The sequence below is a fragment of the Temnothorax curvispinosus genome, unplaced genomic scaffold (genome assembly GCF_003070985.1).
Source record: "Temnothorax curvispinosus isolate PA1 unplaced genomic scaffold, ASM307098v1 QBEX01011438.1, whole genome shotgun sequence".
NCBI lineage: Eukaryota > Metazoa > Arthropoda > Insecta > Hymenoptera > Formicidae > Temnothorax > Temnothorax curvispinosus.
In genome coordinates this window covers 177,749-195,482 of record NW_020221218.1, presented here as the reverse complement: position 1 = coordinate 195,482, position 17,734 = coordinate 177,749, and the positions used below count along the sequence as shown (strand labels likewise).

General features: G+C 31.2%; 2 protein-coding genes and 1 long non-coding RNA gene across 6 annotated transcripts; 1 reads left to right on the top strand and 2 right to left on the bottom strand.

Moving 5' to 3' along the window:
• Positions 1-1,377: 1,377 nt before the first annotated feature.
• On the bottom strand, positions 1,378-6,920 carry LOC112461470 (leukotriene A-4 hydrolase-like). Of its 3 annotated transcripts, XM_025026714.1 has the most exons (12): positions 6,657-6,920; positions 5,066-5,235; positions 4,515-4,630; positions 4,254-4,438; positions 4,051-4,159; positions 3,909-3,977; positions 3,360-3,651; positions 2,923-3,215; positions 2,411-2,662; positions 2,232-2,326; positions 2,052-2,115; positions 1,890-1,980 (listed from the first exon to the last, which is right to left on the bottom strand). In XM_025026714.1, the coding sequence occupies exons 2-11, from the start codon at positions 5,112-5,114 to the stop codon at positions 2,079-2,081; spliced, it is 1,497 nt and encodes a 498-aa protein (XP_024882482.1). In that variant the 5' UTR covers positions 5,115-5,235; positions 6,657-6,920; the 3' UTR covers positions 1,890-1,980; positions 2,052-2,078. The 3 variants fall into 3 exon arrangements, with proteins under 3 accessions (XP_024882481.1, XP_024882480.1, XP_024882482.1); XM_025026713.1 differs by having other exon boundaries at positions 1,378-1,980; positions 2,052-2,326; positions 6,393-6,920; XM_025026712.1 differs by having other exon boundaries at positions 1,378-1,980; positions 2,052-2,326.
• Positions 6,921-9,096: 2,176 nt separating this feature from the next.
• Positions 9,097-10,941, bottom strand: LOC112461473. 2 transcript variants are annotated; one of them, XR_003041562.1, is made up of 4 exons: positions 10,517-10,941; positions 10,148-10,324; positions 9,583-9,946; positions 9,097-9,505 (listed from the first exon to the last, which is right to left on the bottom strand). It is a non-coding gene; the product is annotated as an uncharacterized LOC112461473 (long non-coding RNA). The 2 variants fall into 2 exon arrangements; XR_003041563.1 differs by having other exon boundaries at positions 10,530-10,941.
• A 621-nt stretch (positions 10,942-11,562) lies between these two features.
• On the top strand, positions 11,563-15,054 carry LOC112461468 (dynein light chain Tctex-type). Its single transcript, XM_025026710.1, has 4 exons — positions 11,563-11,780; positions 11,859-11,940; positions 12,282-12,447; positions 12,576-15,054. The coding sequence occupies exons 2-4, from the start codon at positions 11,920-11,922 to the stop codon at positions 12,722-12,724; spliced, it is 336 nt and encodes a 111-aa protein (XP_024882478.1). The 5' UTR covers positions 11,563-11,780; positions 11,859-11,919; the 3' UTR covers positions 12,725-15,054.
• Positions 15,055-17,734: the final 2,680 nt, after the last annotated feature.

Below are 17,734 nucleotides of genomic sequence, written 5' to 3'. Positions count from 1 at the left end.
TAGATTTAAGGGTTTAGACTGGACGTTGATGAGTCAGTCAGGATATATAGATTACAAGAATTATATAGATGTTACGCAACAGAAAAATTTAATGATGATATATTGCTTCAAGCGTAGTAGTATGTTGTATGTGTGTATAAATAGATACATATACCAATTTAGTATAAGGTAGAGCAATGTAAAGTGAATTTTAATAGCTTAAATATGTATTAAGAAATATATTTAAAAAGTTGTATTGTTAAATAAGACAAATTTAAAAACGGAAATAAATGCGGTAAACTATGCGTCTTTCAATAGATGTTTTTTAAATAAAATTATATAAATCTTTTAAACACATTGCAATAAAGAAATAACTGAAATAATAATAAATAATTCAATAATATCAAAATACAAAACTGAAATTTTACAAAACATTTCCTTATTAAAATTAATATATTTTAAAATTTTCAGTACTTATCGAAATACTCCGTAAATTAATTTTTGTCTTAACTATAGACATACAGACGCGCGGTACGCGCTATTTAGTTTTAATATTATAGGTAAAAGTACTCTATTACTATCACATTATTAAGTTTTATTTTAATATCTCTATGCAGAATAGCTAAAGGAACAGAATTACATGTGAACAATTATTCAGTTCTGTTTAAAAGATAGGTACTGATGATATTAATATTTCATACAAAAAAATGACACAAAAAATTCTTCTAATACATTTACTTTTTTATTTTTTCGCTTGAATATTTGTTTGTTATAAATTTTGAACAGTAGTAATTAAAATATAAATTGAATGTATATAGGACAGAATATATAATATAAATTGTTACGTTATAGAAAAGGCCTGCTACAGCTGGTCTGCATATTTCAGTCGATCTTATACTTACTATATACATTCTCCCTGCTCGGGTTTCGTAGCATCCTAGGCTGTTTGCGGAAACATAAAATGCTTGAGCTCAGGGATGGTATTACATTGAGAAAAAAAATTGACTGTACGCGCGGACTAAATTTGTATAATTGTTGATCCAATGGTTGATTCAACAATTATTATTAAGTTGCACTAAGAAAAGTATAATCATTCTATAGTTTATTCATGTCATCCATCAAAATTTTTTAATAAAAATTAGTTAATTTAACTAATGTTAAACCAACTAATGTTTAGTTGAACGTATCAGACCATTTTAGTTGGATGAAATACATTTAGCGTTTTTCAATAAATTTCTTTCTCAGAGTAGCTATAAATAGTGCGCCCTCGCGCGTGCTTGAGTGTTTGTGTATGTGTGTGGTGTGTAATAGGATATATATTACATATTATATAATTATACATATATTACATATATTTTAAATATATAAATATATATATGTATAATATATTATATTATATTATTATATGAATTTTATATGCATATATAATAACAACTATGACCAGTAAATACACCAGCGCACACTCGACAAAGTTTCACACAGGCATACAATTTATAAATTAATAGCTTTTCTTAGGTTAGCTCAAACCTTTTATGGCTCCGTGAACAACATGTATGCCACGAAACGAGAGGAGTGAAATTAACAGAAAACAATATCGGCCGTAAAGCGCAAATCTGCTGTAGACCTGTATGTCATTTTGTACCAATCAGGACAAACTTATTTTAACTTCTTTTTCGACATATCATCTTCCGTCAGTTAATATATATATATATATATAGAACATTTGTTAATCATGCTCTATCATCCAATTGACCCTCAAGAATGGATTCCAATTTATTTATAGTTTCAGGAAGCATTTTAGAACTACTAGGACTATCACGCTGATCCATAAACCATATCCTGGCCATCTCACGAGTTACTTCCCATTCGTACAAATCGCGGAATATTGGGCAGGCATATTTCGGCATACAATATTCGCTGGCAAAGTTTATAGCATCCTCGAATATTCGTTTGTTATCATCTAACCATCTATTTTTGATACACAAGCGCAGCCAGAGAAACCTGCGAGATACGTGCGCGATATGTTACTCAATCAACTGCAAAACAATCTGAATATAGAAAAGTATATTTACCTTATTTCCCTCACACAAATCTCCTGGTCACGCAGAAACGTATCTTCTATCTTTCGTAACTTCTCTGCCGTCAGAACCGTATTAGGCAATGCAAGTAAATAGGTTAAAAATTCTATTATAGCAAAATCATTAGACTGGTCCAAGTTTTTGGCAAAACACGCTGTTTCTTGTTCGACCCACCTCTGCCAACGACTCCTTATGACCATGGAATTGTAATAAGAAGGTGGGAAATCTGGTTCATTAAACCATTTATCCCAATCTACAGTATTTAAAATCTAGCCACAAGATAAAAGTTGTTATTCGTTGTTTAATAAACTAAAATTAAGAACTATAGTTTATTTGCATAAAAATCATGTTACCTCGGGTTTTCCATTAGTAGAAAAATATCTCTTCAGAAGAATCTCAAAACGATTAGTCGTTAGGATTTTACGTTCTTTACAATGTGGCCATAAACCATTTACAAGAAAACTTTTGAATTTTTCGGGGCCACCTATTTTATCTTGTAAGTAATTCAAAAACACACACCCTTTTTCCGACACGTACTTGATAATGTTTATGGGCAATAAATTTTGCGTAAAAACAGGTACTAAAGAGACGGTTCGTAACTCTGGCTGTAACAGTAATTCAGTTCCAGAAAATAGTGTAAAAATATGTAAATGTAACTGTAATAGTATAATTCAGTTTCAGAATATAGTGTAGTAAAATTATGTAAATGTAACTGTAATAGTATAATTCAGTTTCAAAAAATAGTGTAGTAAGTATGTAATGCATATGAAGTGGAAAGCACACGTAGGAAGTGGAAAATAATATTATCAATCATATTTAATACATTTCTTTTTGTAATTTTATCCAAGCAAAATTAATACTTTACCATATTCAGCACATTGTTAATGCCTTTTATTTTTAGAAATTCGCGAATATCTTCGGCGTCTATTATATTATTTATAGGATTCCTATAAATGAATGTACTAAGGCCTTTAATCAACCACAAGTGTTTAAAATCGTCAATCACAACTGTCCTTCCTATCCAGCTTTCAATGATGTTTTGAACAATTGTACTGATCATAAAATAATGTCCTTCAAGTAAAGTTGACGACACGAATGTCACATCAGGATATTGCATATCGAATTCCGGCACATTTGGTGGAAGCACACATACATTAACTATATCAACATATATCATTTTATAAACATATTAAAAATAAAATAGTAATAAAAGGAACAAGATTGACAATTCCTTATAAAATAAAATGCATATAAACATATTATACATATAAATTGAAACGACAAAATAAGTTGACATATTACCTATATAATTGAAATGATACGACTCTTTGATTTTAGACAGCATGGGCATAATTTTATGAATAGCCCATATACCCTCATTTAAATATCTCTCTACAGTCCACAAGTTGTATCTTAGATTCCCAGTGCTTACCTCGCGGTTTCTTAGTTTACCTACTACAATATATATCTCATGCGGTGCTATATTTTGCAATAATTGAAGAAATGTGTATTCAACTATGTCATTCGCTTCACGCATACTTTTTGCATTCCCAGGCATCATAACGTCAAGGCCACAACCGCTTGGTACAGTAATCTAAAAAATGTAAAGAAAACATCAATAAAAGTTGAATAAATAAATCATTCTGTAAATAGATAAAGTAGTAAATATAAAAGTGTAAAATTATAATTGCAATTTTACATGCTCACACTTATCTCTTTAACATATATGTTATACTTTTCACTTTGACGTTCTATTAATTTTATTAATAATATCAATGTCAATCAATCAGACATTACGTTATTGTGCTTACAAATATAAATACAAAATGCATACTGTGTTTAAATTCTTACCTTCGATTCGAATGTGATTCTATTTGATGGTGTATCTTGACATGGAAATATAGCTCTGGCATGTGTAAGCTGAAAATATTGATTTGTGAGTACATCAATACACGTTGATACAAGAGAACTAAATCATTCTTTTATAATTCACCTTGCTGTTAGATATCAAAAGGGGTCCACCATCGGAAGTTTGATGATGTTCTAGCCAATACAGTGCATTATATATTGGAACTGTTTTATAATTAATCTGAATAATATATCTGAAAATACGATGTATCGTCATATATACATATAAAATATCTGTATCAATAATTTCGAAAATCTCTGTATTTTTCAAACATATTCTATACTTACTTATTATCACTAACTTCCATTTCTTTAGAGCTTGAAGGGCCTGGGTCTGCACTACCCACATTTGGTAGGGTAATGGTAAGTTTCCTGCCAGAGTTATTATGATGATTTCCAAAAAAGGGATATAAAATTTCCCCAGTAGAATAGATACTGACTTCAGATATGTCAAGTCCGTAGGTATCTAAAATCTAAATGCTTGATATTATTAACTAAACTGAAATATATATACATGTATACTAAAATTAAAAGAAAATGTTTACTAACTAGTTCGTTACACGTCAATACTTTCTTCTTTACTGTCAATATTGCCTTGCCCTCAAGAACATGACGTTTGAAATTCACGGATAATTCTAAGTGGGTGTGAGTCACAGCAACGAGGTCTAACAAATAACAAATTATAAAAACTGAAATTTATTCAAATACTTAACGAGGCAATATATAAATAACAATTATAAGTACGTGTCGAGAAATATAATACATTACAATTACAAATATAATTTTAAAACTCTATATAGAGGACATAGTTTTAGTAAAGAAATTTCAATAGCGTTATGAAATGTTTGACATATATTTTTTGTATTTAAAGAAACAATTTAATGACCATGCTATAGTGAAATAATGGCATAATTTACAAAATTGTGCGGATTATATTTAGAAACTTGGAGATACGAACGACAGCGTCGCCTTTCAATACCGATAAACTTGTAATTACCCGATATCAATGTTTTATTTTCTTTAGAAAACATAACAAAAATAAAAGTTTAATATTTAATATTATACTTATACTTATATAAATAATTACGTAATTAATATACCTGGGTTCGAATAAGAATACGGAATATCTTCTGCAGGTGACGGATCCATTTTAAAATTTGTGTGAACCTTTCCAAATGCGTACCGACAATAGAATAACTATGTTATCAAATTAAGAACAGTATCGCTCGCTCTCTTCCCTCTCCAACTGATCCCTCTCCTACTGTCCTACCTTCAACGTTTAAATTTTCTCGTGTTTAACAACATATTTGTTTATTTGTTAGAGTATGAAGTGACTTTCATGTACCGCACAAACTGTTGACGGTTACGTTTGGCAAATCAAATATGCACAATAAATATTTATTTTTCTTAACGCACGATTTATACTAAAATAATAAATAACAATATATAATAATATAACGATATAATATACATGTATATAGTGGGAGCGTCTATAACTAAAAAAAAAAACAGCTCGGTGAAACGGCTAAGGCACCACTTTGTAAAATGAAAAGTTTTTTAAAATATTTGTTTGCTTTTTAAGGTTTATGTAATAAAGTTCTTATAAAAAGTTTTCGATTGAGTAAATTATTTTTCTTAAATAAATTGCCAAAGTTAGGTATCATTCTTATGCCTCAAAGATGATAAGTACGTTCTTAAAAAAATTTAAAATTTTATGTTTGCGATTTAAAAATGATTAAAGTTTGAATATTAATTTTTGAAATAACCGACGACTATCATTCCAATATCAAAGAATAACGCAACACGAGGAGACTGAGACAAAAATTATTCCACAATATTTTATCGAAAGAATTTTCTTTGAATCGAAATAAAATTCTCATCATGTTCGTGTGGCGAAATGGAGCAAATAGAATTATTCGTGGCAAGGTGACAATATTCTCCACTTGTCCTGGTTGACCAGAAATTTACTCGAGAACGATTACTGTGCCGGATCACCCTGACTCGAATTATCATATTTTCATTCGCGTCTAATTTTGTTGTAATATCTTCAAACGTTATTATAATGTCTTGCAACAAAAATATATCATATAGAATGATATTTCAGTACAAATGTTTGCAACAATGGAAACGAAAGCTATGCAAACTCGTGTGATCGAATTCGCCGTAAATATGGAAAGCGTCAATTTTAACGATAAATACTAATTATTTTACTGTTCTGGCGTATGTTTCTAAAATTTATGAAATAAATAATTGATGAATAATGAAAGTTATGAAATAAACATTTCATCACAATTCGACATGATTGGTTATATATTATTCGAACGACGAATGCATGATTTATTCAAGTATGTTTCGTGCTCGACCGGATTCAGCGGAGCGCGATTTATGCCATGCGATTATGGGCTGCGGATGAGAGAAACGACTTACTTTATCGCGATTAATTTGCACCGGGACCTCTTGTCACACTTGACGGATGACGGATACTGTCGTGGTTCGAATCGCTCGGAAATCTTGAGGCGTCAATAGTCTGCCGCAAACGCGAGACGGAGATCTTGCCGAGCATCGATTTGATGCCCTTACGACAGAAATCTTGCGGTCGAAAAAATCTTGCTCGCGAGGCAGACTCCGAGCGCGAACGCGATTCGATAACAGAGATTTCGTGCGAGCTTCTTGGATACGCTCGATACTCACTCGTGGAGAATACTATCTCTCTGATGGACACTGCCGCACTTGGATGATTGGGCGGCGATGTCGCGCATACAAATCGGTTGAGAATGTTGCGTTAAGCCGAGAGAACTTGCTTCTGATACGTGCAAAACCAGTGTGCCGCGATCGTTCTCTTCCGCCGGGAATGTTCTCGAGGGCCGAAAACGAAGGCGAGATGCGGAACGCGGCGCTCTCTGATTGATCATCCAACGATTGACGGAGTTGCGCTGTGGGCACAATTTTCGCGAACAAAAACTCTGCGCGTGTTAGGAATTGAGCCGTGCTCCGATTCTCGACAATTCCGGCATGCGCGCACCTGTACGTGGGGCGGGATCGACGCGTGATCTACCACGCGGGACGGCGTGATCGACAACCCCATGCGCGGATCGAATCCGTGCCGCGAAACTGACAATAGGCACGTCGCAGTCAGCCTCGCGGCCCGATTACCTAGAGAATATGTTCGATTTTTAACAAAGTACAATTGCAATAAATAACATTCATTCTGTATGACTTAATCTTGAATACACGTTCAAGCAATTTTTTTATAATTATTATTTTTTAATTATCATTTTTCCGTAAATTAGGCTGTCAAAATGTTTATTAGCAATACATGTTTTTACAGGATTAAATGCCATGTGACAAATAATTTAAAAAATTGAAAACGCCGAACAAACGTTATTCTTTTATCATATTGGTCACCCCGTTTGCTATCAAACATAATAATATTCGTCTTTAAATAATTTCTTATAAACCGTTCACCTCTATCCTATTAATACTTTTTTCAAGTATCAACACATACAAAGGTATAGGTGATCTAAGGATGCTTCATATTTAATTCTTTAAGACAACAATCTTGCCTTTTTATTAATTTCATAAAATTCGAAAAATTAAATGAGAACCGCGATTACGCTAAGTCTATTAGCTACATCCTGCATAATGCAGAAAATATCTTATATATTCTTACAGTTTTAAAGGCACCTAGTTACAAAAACTTATTTCGGAAATAATATAATTTCCGACAAAGATAAATTGCTTCGTTTAATATCCTGCAGCCATTAACATAATTCTATACACATCATTCTTTAAATAGTTAAATGTAATTATATATATTTTTTAATATTTTTAGAGAAATTTTTGAAAGAGAAATGTACGTTCTACAGATTAATATTTTATTTATGTATTAATATCCTATATTTAAGTAGTCCGTCATTTGTAGCGCAATTGGCAAAGAAATATAAATTTATATATTTTTGTTGATTCTACATAGTTACAATTAGTTTAGGATTTTTATGTGTAGATCCATTGTCTTTCCGATTGCACTATCAATAACAGAGTACTTTGATATAATTGAGTATTTCTATATTTTTATAAAATATTGAAATTATTATACAACGGAGAATTTGTGGTAACATCACTATGCGCACAGTAGGGCTATTTCAAAGAGCAAGATATTCCTCTATAAAAAAATATATATAATATATGTATAGAGATAAAATTATATTTTGTCACTACAGTTCATAAATATCAAACCATTTAAATATTTAGTCACACAGTAATTATTAAATATACAAGATATTTTAAATCTATAACAACAGACTGATATACCTTTGTCACGTTTTATGTTTTATTACGTTCTAGTGTATTGATTCATAAAAGAAATAATATTTTAAATTAAGGTATTCCTTTCACGGAGGAGCGTATTTGATAAGCGCTTAAGCAGGGCCTCAGCAAATTCTTATGTATATTGCATTAAACTTATATAAAATCAAGTTATATAATAGATTATTATGTTTAATAATAAGAAAAAAGTAAAAATATTATATGTATTTAAAAATTTTTCATTTTTCGGTAAATTTTACTGTCAGAACAATATAGCAACGCTGCGCTTTTCAGGTCGCCGATTGTAAAATGTGAAGTTGATAACAAAAGTGTCAATTTCATTAATCAAATAATATTGTGACATTTGCTTTTTATCAAAAAAAGATTTTATAATAATAATGAGTGATAAGAAACATAAAGTGAGAAGTAATGTGGGCAAAAATAAGGGACAATTTGTGAAAATAAAAGTTGATAATAAACCGTACATTATGAATGAAGTGTGACATGAGCGCACAGCTTGCAGCGTTGCCAAATAATTTCTTGAAAGTCGCCATCAAAAATATTCATCTATAAACCACATTTCAAGTCAATTTTTAACATAAATATTTTGTTTAAATATTCGGTGACTTTGTATTTTTATCGGCACCATCGAAAGTATAGAGTTTAGCAAATATATAGCGCAGTTAATATTTAATATCTTAAATCTTAAGATAAACAAATTATTACATTGAAATGTAGAAAATAGACTTTTTCGATAACGTCACATATAAAATATCGAATTTTCAACGTCATAATTCTTTATATGTTCGGTAATGTGGTTTAATTTTTTTCTGGCGTAAAGATATGCATTTTAACTTTCTCATACCAAAAAATCAGTTAATTCTTAAGACTTTGGTGTCATATATGAAAGGAATACCTTAAGTATCGCATCTATATCTTTGTAAAATAAATTAATAAATAACAATGTCGATTGCTGCAAAGAGTTGAGATTAGGTATTGCAAAATGCAATGAAACTCTCACAGAACCGCTATACACGATCCTATCTATAACATCATTGATACTGGTAAATATAAACACATATATTTTTCAACAACATTAATTGCAGTTATTAAATAGTCGTTCATGGTGCCGAATGTGGAGGTTGGAGTCAGTAATTTGAAACAGCACTGTGCTTCCCATCCGCATAATAAGATGCTGTTACGACATCGTCATCCATATTAATGAGACATTAACCCTGGAAACATATTTTTTTATGAAATATGCAATAAGCGTAGGCATGTGTATGCAGGTAAAATAATGTTTTTTACTAACTTGATTTTTGTGAGGGCTGTGAAGAAGCACACACTGCGTCATAAAGAACGCTGCCATAGCTTTACCGCTTAATATGCCGTAATGTGCGCGCGAACAATTGCCAAAACTTCCATTACGAAACTGTGAGTGAAACCACTCAATCCACCATTCTGATGTAACACATCATCATCATCAGGATTTTAATAGTTGAATTTCTAACAGTCCGTTGAGAATAATCGTCATTATGAACTCATTCACCTCCCGTATATCGATGTACTTTCGCAAATGAAAAAAAATTTAGGTTGCCTTGATATCTCTCTATCCTTCCACCTGGTAGATAAGATAAAGGCGTTATATCCACCCTGTATCTTCCTTTCAAAGTCACCTGTAAATAATTAAAATATAAAGAAAAATTAAAATGAAATAATTTAAAATATAAAGAAAAATTCTTGCATTTTTTAACGCTTAGCATTATAAATTTAAAAATATACGTGTTGAAAACTTGAAAATATCAGGAAACGATAACAAGTGCAAATATTAAATTATATATTATATATTTTTTTTTCTTTTAAGAAAAGATTCTTACATGTTTACGTCTATGAGTAGTGAATGATTTTAAACGCAAAGGTGAGCGTGGTCTTTGCTTTTGTATATAGGGGTACCAAAGTGGCGGGATTTCCTATACAAGTGCGTGTTGCATTGTCAGATGTAACATTGTTCTCGAGATGATCCTCGTCTAAGCTGAATATCATATCACTATCATCTAACAGAGGAAATAAAAGAATTAATGCCTTTGTTTTAAAAGATATGGATGGCACTAGACGTTCAGCTACAAAAATGTAGCAACTACATATGTATAAGCATGAATTATAATATAAAATCCGATAATATAATTATACATATAATTTTCGATAAAAATGTAAATGAAACTTGTAAACAGAATTGCAAAAAGTACCTGATTTTCTTACTTGATCCTTGCTCAAGGAACAACACACGATTTTCCTTTTATATTTATTCGTGATCAAAGGTAAACCAAGTGCCATACCAACACCTACCCGTCAATCGTCCTGCATCCAAAGTAGTCTTTATCGCGAGTATGGTTGACAGACAATATAAATTTTATCGGTATTTATTGATAAAGCTTGATACCCGTGTTTCACTACGGTATGTTAAATAAAAAGAACCAAGTCGATATCTCATCGGGCCTAAGAGATATGGAGAAATTCGTAAAAATATATTTTACCTCGTTTCACCCCCAGGAGTAACGACAACCGGCGTTAGTCCAGTCAAAATACGGAAAAAAGGAGGGGTACCTAGAAAAAATTGCAACACAAGGTTTTATTACGTCATTGTGTTCAGAAAAATATACTGAACGACATATTCAAATTCCGGCATTTTCCGCTATCCCTAAGTATGTTTTTTATTAACAATTTATAAACAAATTTGTTTTTCTCTACAAATACGATGAATTTTCAAATTTTTGTAGAGATTAAAGTTGTAGAACAGACAAATATCTACAAAAAATGTTCTTATGAATTTTTTGAAATATCTCACATTATTTGAGATATTTGCAACAAGAGCTACTAGGCTACGCGCGGAGTGGAGCGGAGAGTTCTAACAAGCACACGGCAGTCTCTACCGGTCGCTGCTAGTTCTCTAGGTTCTACAAGAAACTTGAGTTGGTTCTCGATTCATTCAAAAAATTCATAAGAACATTTTTTGTAGATATTTGTTTGTTCTACAACTTTGATTTCTACAAAAATTTCAAAATTCATCGTATTTGTGGAGAAAAACGAATTTGTTTATAAATTGTTAATAAAAAACATACTTAAGGATAGCGGAAAATGGCGGAATTTGAATATGTTGTTCAGTATATTTTTCTGAACACAATGACGTAATAAAACCTTGTGTTGCAATTTTTTTTAGGTCTAATCGTATTTTGACTGGACTACGTTACCGACGAGGCGGTGTGACCGACTGTGACGTGACAGTTGATATTATCGACTACGGCTGGCTATATTTATATACGGACAGATTGTCACACGGCGTTATTACGAGATAAGTAATTGCAATAAAACGAACGCGACAGTGCGACGATCAGGCCTCGTTAGTGCGATATTTTGTCGAGGTGCAAGATACTTGCGGTGGAAAATTGGGGGCAATCGTAGGACTTCTTCCATTTCCAACATTTCGATTGTTGCTACAAGCCAGATTTCGTGGTATTTACTTTTCAGCTGCTCCAAACTTGACAATCGTCCTTGATCGGACGAATAATAATAAGCATTAAATTATTGTAGAAATTATTCTTGGTGTGAAAGCAGTCTTCAGTGGCCGGTGGTGCTTTAGTGTTTACTCGAGATGGAGGATGCGCAAGAAGAGGTTAGTCGTGAAAATTTCTTTATAATTTTTAATTAAATAAAATGTCTTGATGCGAATCTTCTGTTTATCAGATACAAAGATTGAAATTATGTAAATCAATCATGTCTTAATTGCTGCTTTAAAGTAATTTTAAAGCATACACACAATGTAAAGGGTGCTTCTAATTGTGATAAACTTAGAGTGAATTTTTTTCTCATTAGAAGTTAGGTTCTGAAGTTACTTATTCAGATTCATTTTTATTTTTTAATGCTAAATATTAAAATAATATTTCTGTTTATTAAATTTCAAATATATTCTTGTCGCTTTCTGTAAAATAATTCTTAATCTTATTGTGGTTCTAGTTGCAATTTGTGGTGGACGATGTAAGCAACATTATCAAGGAAGCGATTGAAGTGTCAATAGGTGGCAATACGTATCAGCATAACAAAGTTAATCAATGGACTTCGAACGTGGTAGAGGCGTGCTTGGGCAATCTTACAAAATTACAGAAGGCTTACAAATATATCGGTATGCAGAACAAACTAATTTCTTAGCATTAGGAGAGAGGTTTTATATTAACGTCTCCCTTCTGTACATTCTGGAATAATGTCGTTCTTCATCTGAATTTCACTTTTCCTTAAATCGAATTGTTGCAGTGACTTGTACAATCATGCAGAAAAACGGTGCTGGACTTCATACCGCGAGTTCATGTTACTGGGATAACGCTACCGATGGCAGCTGCACGGTGCGCTGGGAGAATAAAACCATGTACTGCATTGTATCTGTTTTTGGACTGGCCTTATAAATTTATCTGTCTGCGAAACAAAATCCTGCGCTTGAAAAGATTTCAATAATTTGGCAATTATAAGATAGTGCCATTTTCAAAAATAAAACGTTCCGTTCTACCAGTTATTTGACAAAACTTGGTATTTTTGCACAAGCTACAGAAATTAGAGAAATAGAGGGGCACAAATGATTGTGCTGCTTAAAGGTAGTTACGCAATGCAATGAATAATATATGTGATATAAATGAAATCGAGTATATATACACAAAATAGGGAGATTCTGCTAAGATATATTAACTTTTCTTATATTTACTTTTACGAAAAATGATATTCTTTCTATCTATATTGTAACTTGTGTGAAAAATAAAGGCGAGATATCGATCATTCTTATATTATTACACAAGAAAATTTTGTGCACGTTACGTAAAATAAGGTACCTATATCTAGATTCAGCACATGATCTAAAGTATATAGGTACCTGGTTGTTAGACAATAGAAAGAAATATAAACCATCAGCAATTTGCGCAGGTGTTAGTTTATACAATGCAGGAGAGTTTGGACGTATTTTATATTCAATTTGAATTTTACATCTGAAAATATTGTAGGTGTATTCAATGCTTACATTAATTATGGCTAGTAATTTGTATTATTCTAGAAATATCTTATTTTTACCTTATAAAATAAGCAGTTTCAGCAGTTTCTGGTGACTGTATGCGAAATGGACGTCCAAGAGATTTGTCTCGAGATACTTGACTGTCAAAATCTTCAATTTCAAAATCTAATTGTAAATGTGTTCCATCGATGTCTGTGACCCTTGATGTATCAAGTTCTAGGTTATCTAAAGTCTAATTATTCGATAACATATATTATTAACCAGTCAATATTTTTGATCGATATATAAAAAGTGTCTACTTAATGTTTCGATCTATAAGGTCATCTTTAGTGCGGTATAATAAAAACCGTCATTTATAAACAGAGATGAAAATATCTAGTCAGATTATAAAATTTGCAAATCTTGTAATCGTTTATATGGAATTAATGTGTCTGCATTAGGCCTTTTTGTAGAGTCTCTTGATGTGCCATTAAAAGTGGTGGGTCTGGCTTCTTTGGTAATGATGTTAAAGTAATGATAAAGTGTAGTCTGGTAAAAACGTTAAATCAATCTTAAAGAGAGTTTGTAAAATACATGTGTGTCAAACCATTGTTAAAAAGTAAGTCAATTCGATCCATCACGGTAATGGCACATCAAGAAACTCTACAAAAAAGTCTAAACCAGATACTTTCGTATTAATTACATATAGATGATATACAAATTTTACGAATTTTTTAATTTAATTAAATGTCATTAACTTATTCTATAAGTCTTTGTTACAACGCCCTAAAGATGACTTTATTACAAGTCAAAACGTTTGTCACATATTATTTATTTAAATTTATAGTATATTTTTAGCACATACACCTGGCGTGATACGTTAGCCCCTCTTATCTTCTTTGTTTTTAATTCTTTGAACTTTAATCTTCTATTACATATTTTTTAATTTCCGCATTTATTTGATTATTATAAGTGGCACGTGTAATCGATACCGATTTAGATTTGGTTGTGGATTTTAATGAAAAAGTAATTAAAGGAAAAGCGATTTTAACAATAGAAATAAGGACACCTTTAAATAAGAATATATAGTAAATTTGTACATTATTTATTTAAAATAATATATTCTTAGCATGTACACCTGTCTTGGTTTGCTAGCTCCTAATGTAATAAGTACATGACAGAAAATGATATATCAAAATGGGGAAATCATTATAGTAATTGCGTGTGAGATTTGTAAAATGCAAGCAATTCTTGGATCATTGTGTTAAATACAATATATTTCATGCATTTAAGAAGATGCGCAGAATGTTGTCAGTTAATTAAAATTGTGAAGAAATAATCTAATTTTTAAAAGTGTAAGTTACTAAAGAGCTAAGGATATGTGTGCAGCAGTTTCGTCTTTTAAATATTTTAATAAATTCCGTAAATAATAAAAAAAAAAGTAAATTTAAACTTTACACATGCTTACGTAGCTAAGTAAATAATTGAAATACCATAGTATCGCAAAAAAGTGTAGATCATTAGAACGCCTTGCAGTATCCATTTTATGAGAGTCGCGTTACGAGTTTTTTGAAATCACTTGCGATATAGTAATCTTCATGTCTAAACTGGCTGCAGTATTGGTTCTAACTTCTACCACTTTCTTTGTTTGGCAACATATTCTGTTTATTAGAATGTCGGATGTCAGAGTCAAAGTGACTGTGATTTCTCTCGCTTAAATATATTCGAATTAAATAAATTTAGTAAATCACACTGTAATACACTGCGGGATTGATTTACCTTAATTAAATCTTCTAACTCCCATTCCTTTCGTTCTTTCCACTCATACTCAGATTCACATTTGCTTTATTTTAAATAGGCAGAAAGCCTAGTAAAGGAATGCGCTATCAAGAAAGTATTTTTCGTGCCCGTTCACAAGTGCAACGGATACAGTTAGCTTCTCTGTTCGGTTTTTAACACTTTGGGTAATGGAATACTATCGCGTCAAAGTCATATTCGTTATAGTCGGCGAAAAACCATGTGATATTATGATGGGCCCCAAAAAATAAGCACTGAACTTCACAAGATATGCGCACACATATAATGGACACGAGACGAGATATTTTACATAATAAAGTAAGTGTCAAATATTTTATTCAATGCATCATAAGTTAATTACTAACAAATCGTTGATATGTTACAGTTCTTCGCTGCTCACACCACTCAATCTTGCAATCCGTATAAACACTCAATCTGAAATTGATTAAAAAATTATATTTTGATACATGTAAAATTTATTGTTATATAAAAACCCACAAAAAAGTATTAGGTATATGCATGCAAATTCTGCAAACAGATATATGTATATTTTTTATCAAAAATACCCGTTTAATAAAGCAGAATACTCTGGAACATTTGTTTCTCTAAAATGCTATTATTTCGATAAAAATTAATGTTAGTAATTAATTGAATACATAAAATGAAATATTAATTATATCCGTTGAAATGGACCGTGCTGCCCTGAGCGACAAATCGACATATAACATATGTGCTGATCACCGGCAGTGCAGACTCAAAACGACCGTCTGATTGCAGAGCACTTTTGATCTAATATATCCAATGAAAAAACAAACACAAAACCGGCTTTGAGCTTTTGCGGTCTAAAAACTTTTAACACTTTTTGTAAAATAATTTTAGATCAATTATTCTCTTCTCTTTATATTAAGCATTACGAATGTTATTTTTGCAATATTTTGGAAGCTCAATTTGACAATTCGTATATACTATTCTGTATCCTCAACTCAAGTTTGAGTAATATGGGTTATGCGGCAATGTAATCACAAATTTAAAGTACGATATAAAGTTTGTTATAATTACAGTTTTTACATGAAATTAACAATCGCGTTTATGAATTCTGCCGTTAAATAATTTACAATTTTTATCTTTGCATTTAGTAAAAGAAATTTGCGTGATTTTGGCGTGTTGCTAGTGTTATTTTTATTATAAGTTAAATTATTGCTAAATACTTATATTTCAGTTAGCTATATCATAACATTAATAATACGTGTCAATCGATCTATTCGGTATGTTACGTAACTTTTAGGTAGGGCTGTCAATACACTTATGGAATTTTGATAAAATCCCGCGTACGCTAAAGTCGCACTCCAAAGTTGAAATTCGTGCTGCAATTTCTTTCCCAATTGCAAAGGTGACGAAATCCTAATAAAATTAATAAAGAGCTTAAAAAAGCGATAAAAACCAAGAGACGTATAAAAGACTAATAGAATTATTCTTTTACACGATGGAGTAAGGCCGCATTGCACGTATCAACGTAGACATTTCTTGTGCAGCAATTTTGTTGAGAATTGTTGGGATTTTACCTCATCCACTTCACAGTCTGGACCTTTGACTACCATTTTTGAGTTCTTTTGAGACCTGTTGCAGGAAAACGATTTAAAAAGAAAAAATGAAAATCGTAAGCAAGCATGTTCTGTATATACATGGACGACAATTTTCCAAAGACGGAATCTTTAAATTAACGAACCGCTGGAACAAGTGTCTTAACGTATTAAAAGTAACTACGTAAAAAAATAGTTCATTGTACTTTTACACGTACTTACACGCATTTATGTGCTAATAAACATTTTGCATATTCTTCAAGAGTTAGTTCCTTAATATCTTAGTTTTAGTCCTATGCTTCTTATATGTGTACAAAATATATATTGCTTACTATGCCATGGCTTTCCACATACACATTAATATATAATTCCTATGATGCATACATAATTCCTTCATCATTCGTATACACAAATATATTATATATTATATATATCGAAAGGCTCACAAGATTAAAAATCAATCCAAAATAAAAGAACATCGAGCCGCAAGGTGAAGTGTTATGAAATTCTATATTAAGATAACAAATTGACAAACCTTTCGGACCCTTATGGGATCATCTTCAGTGTCAAAATACAATTAAGTCCAAAGTTCAGAAAAAGTTAACATACGTTACATACTCTTACACTAAAATTAACGCAACTAAATTAACGCAACAACGTTGAATCCGAAGTAGACCATACTATAACAATTGTGATTTTGTCAAAATTAATTCAGCGGGTTTGCAGAAGGAATAATATTATTACTTTTTAGCGTTGTTTCAAATCAAGACTTTGATTTACTAGCGCTTTCTATGTTTTTTTAATGTATTAAATGTAATTTTATGGTTAAAAAGAAAGTTATTTTTTGATCTACTCTCATATTATAATATATTCAATTCTAGCGCATAAATCCACTACAAATCGAATAATTTCGCAGATATTTTATTAGCAATAATAATTAAAATCCAACAAACATTAATTTTTAATAGGATTATCAGAAAAATCGACGAATAAATGTTACAGCTGTCTTTTAAGCATTAGGAAAAAAAAATTAATTTCCTAACTAAATTAATTTTGTTATA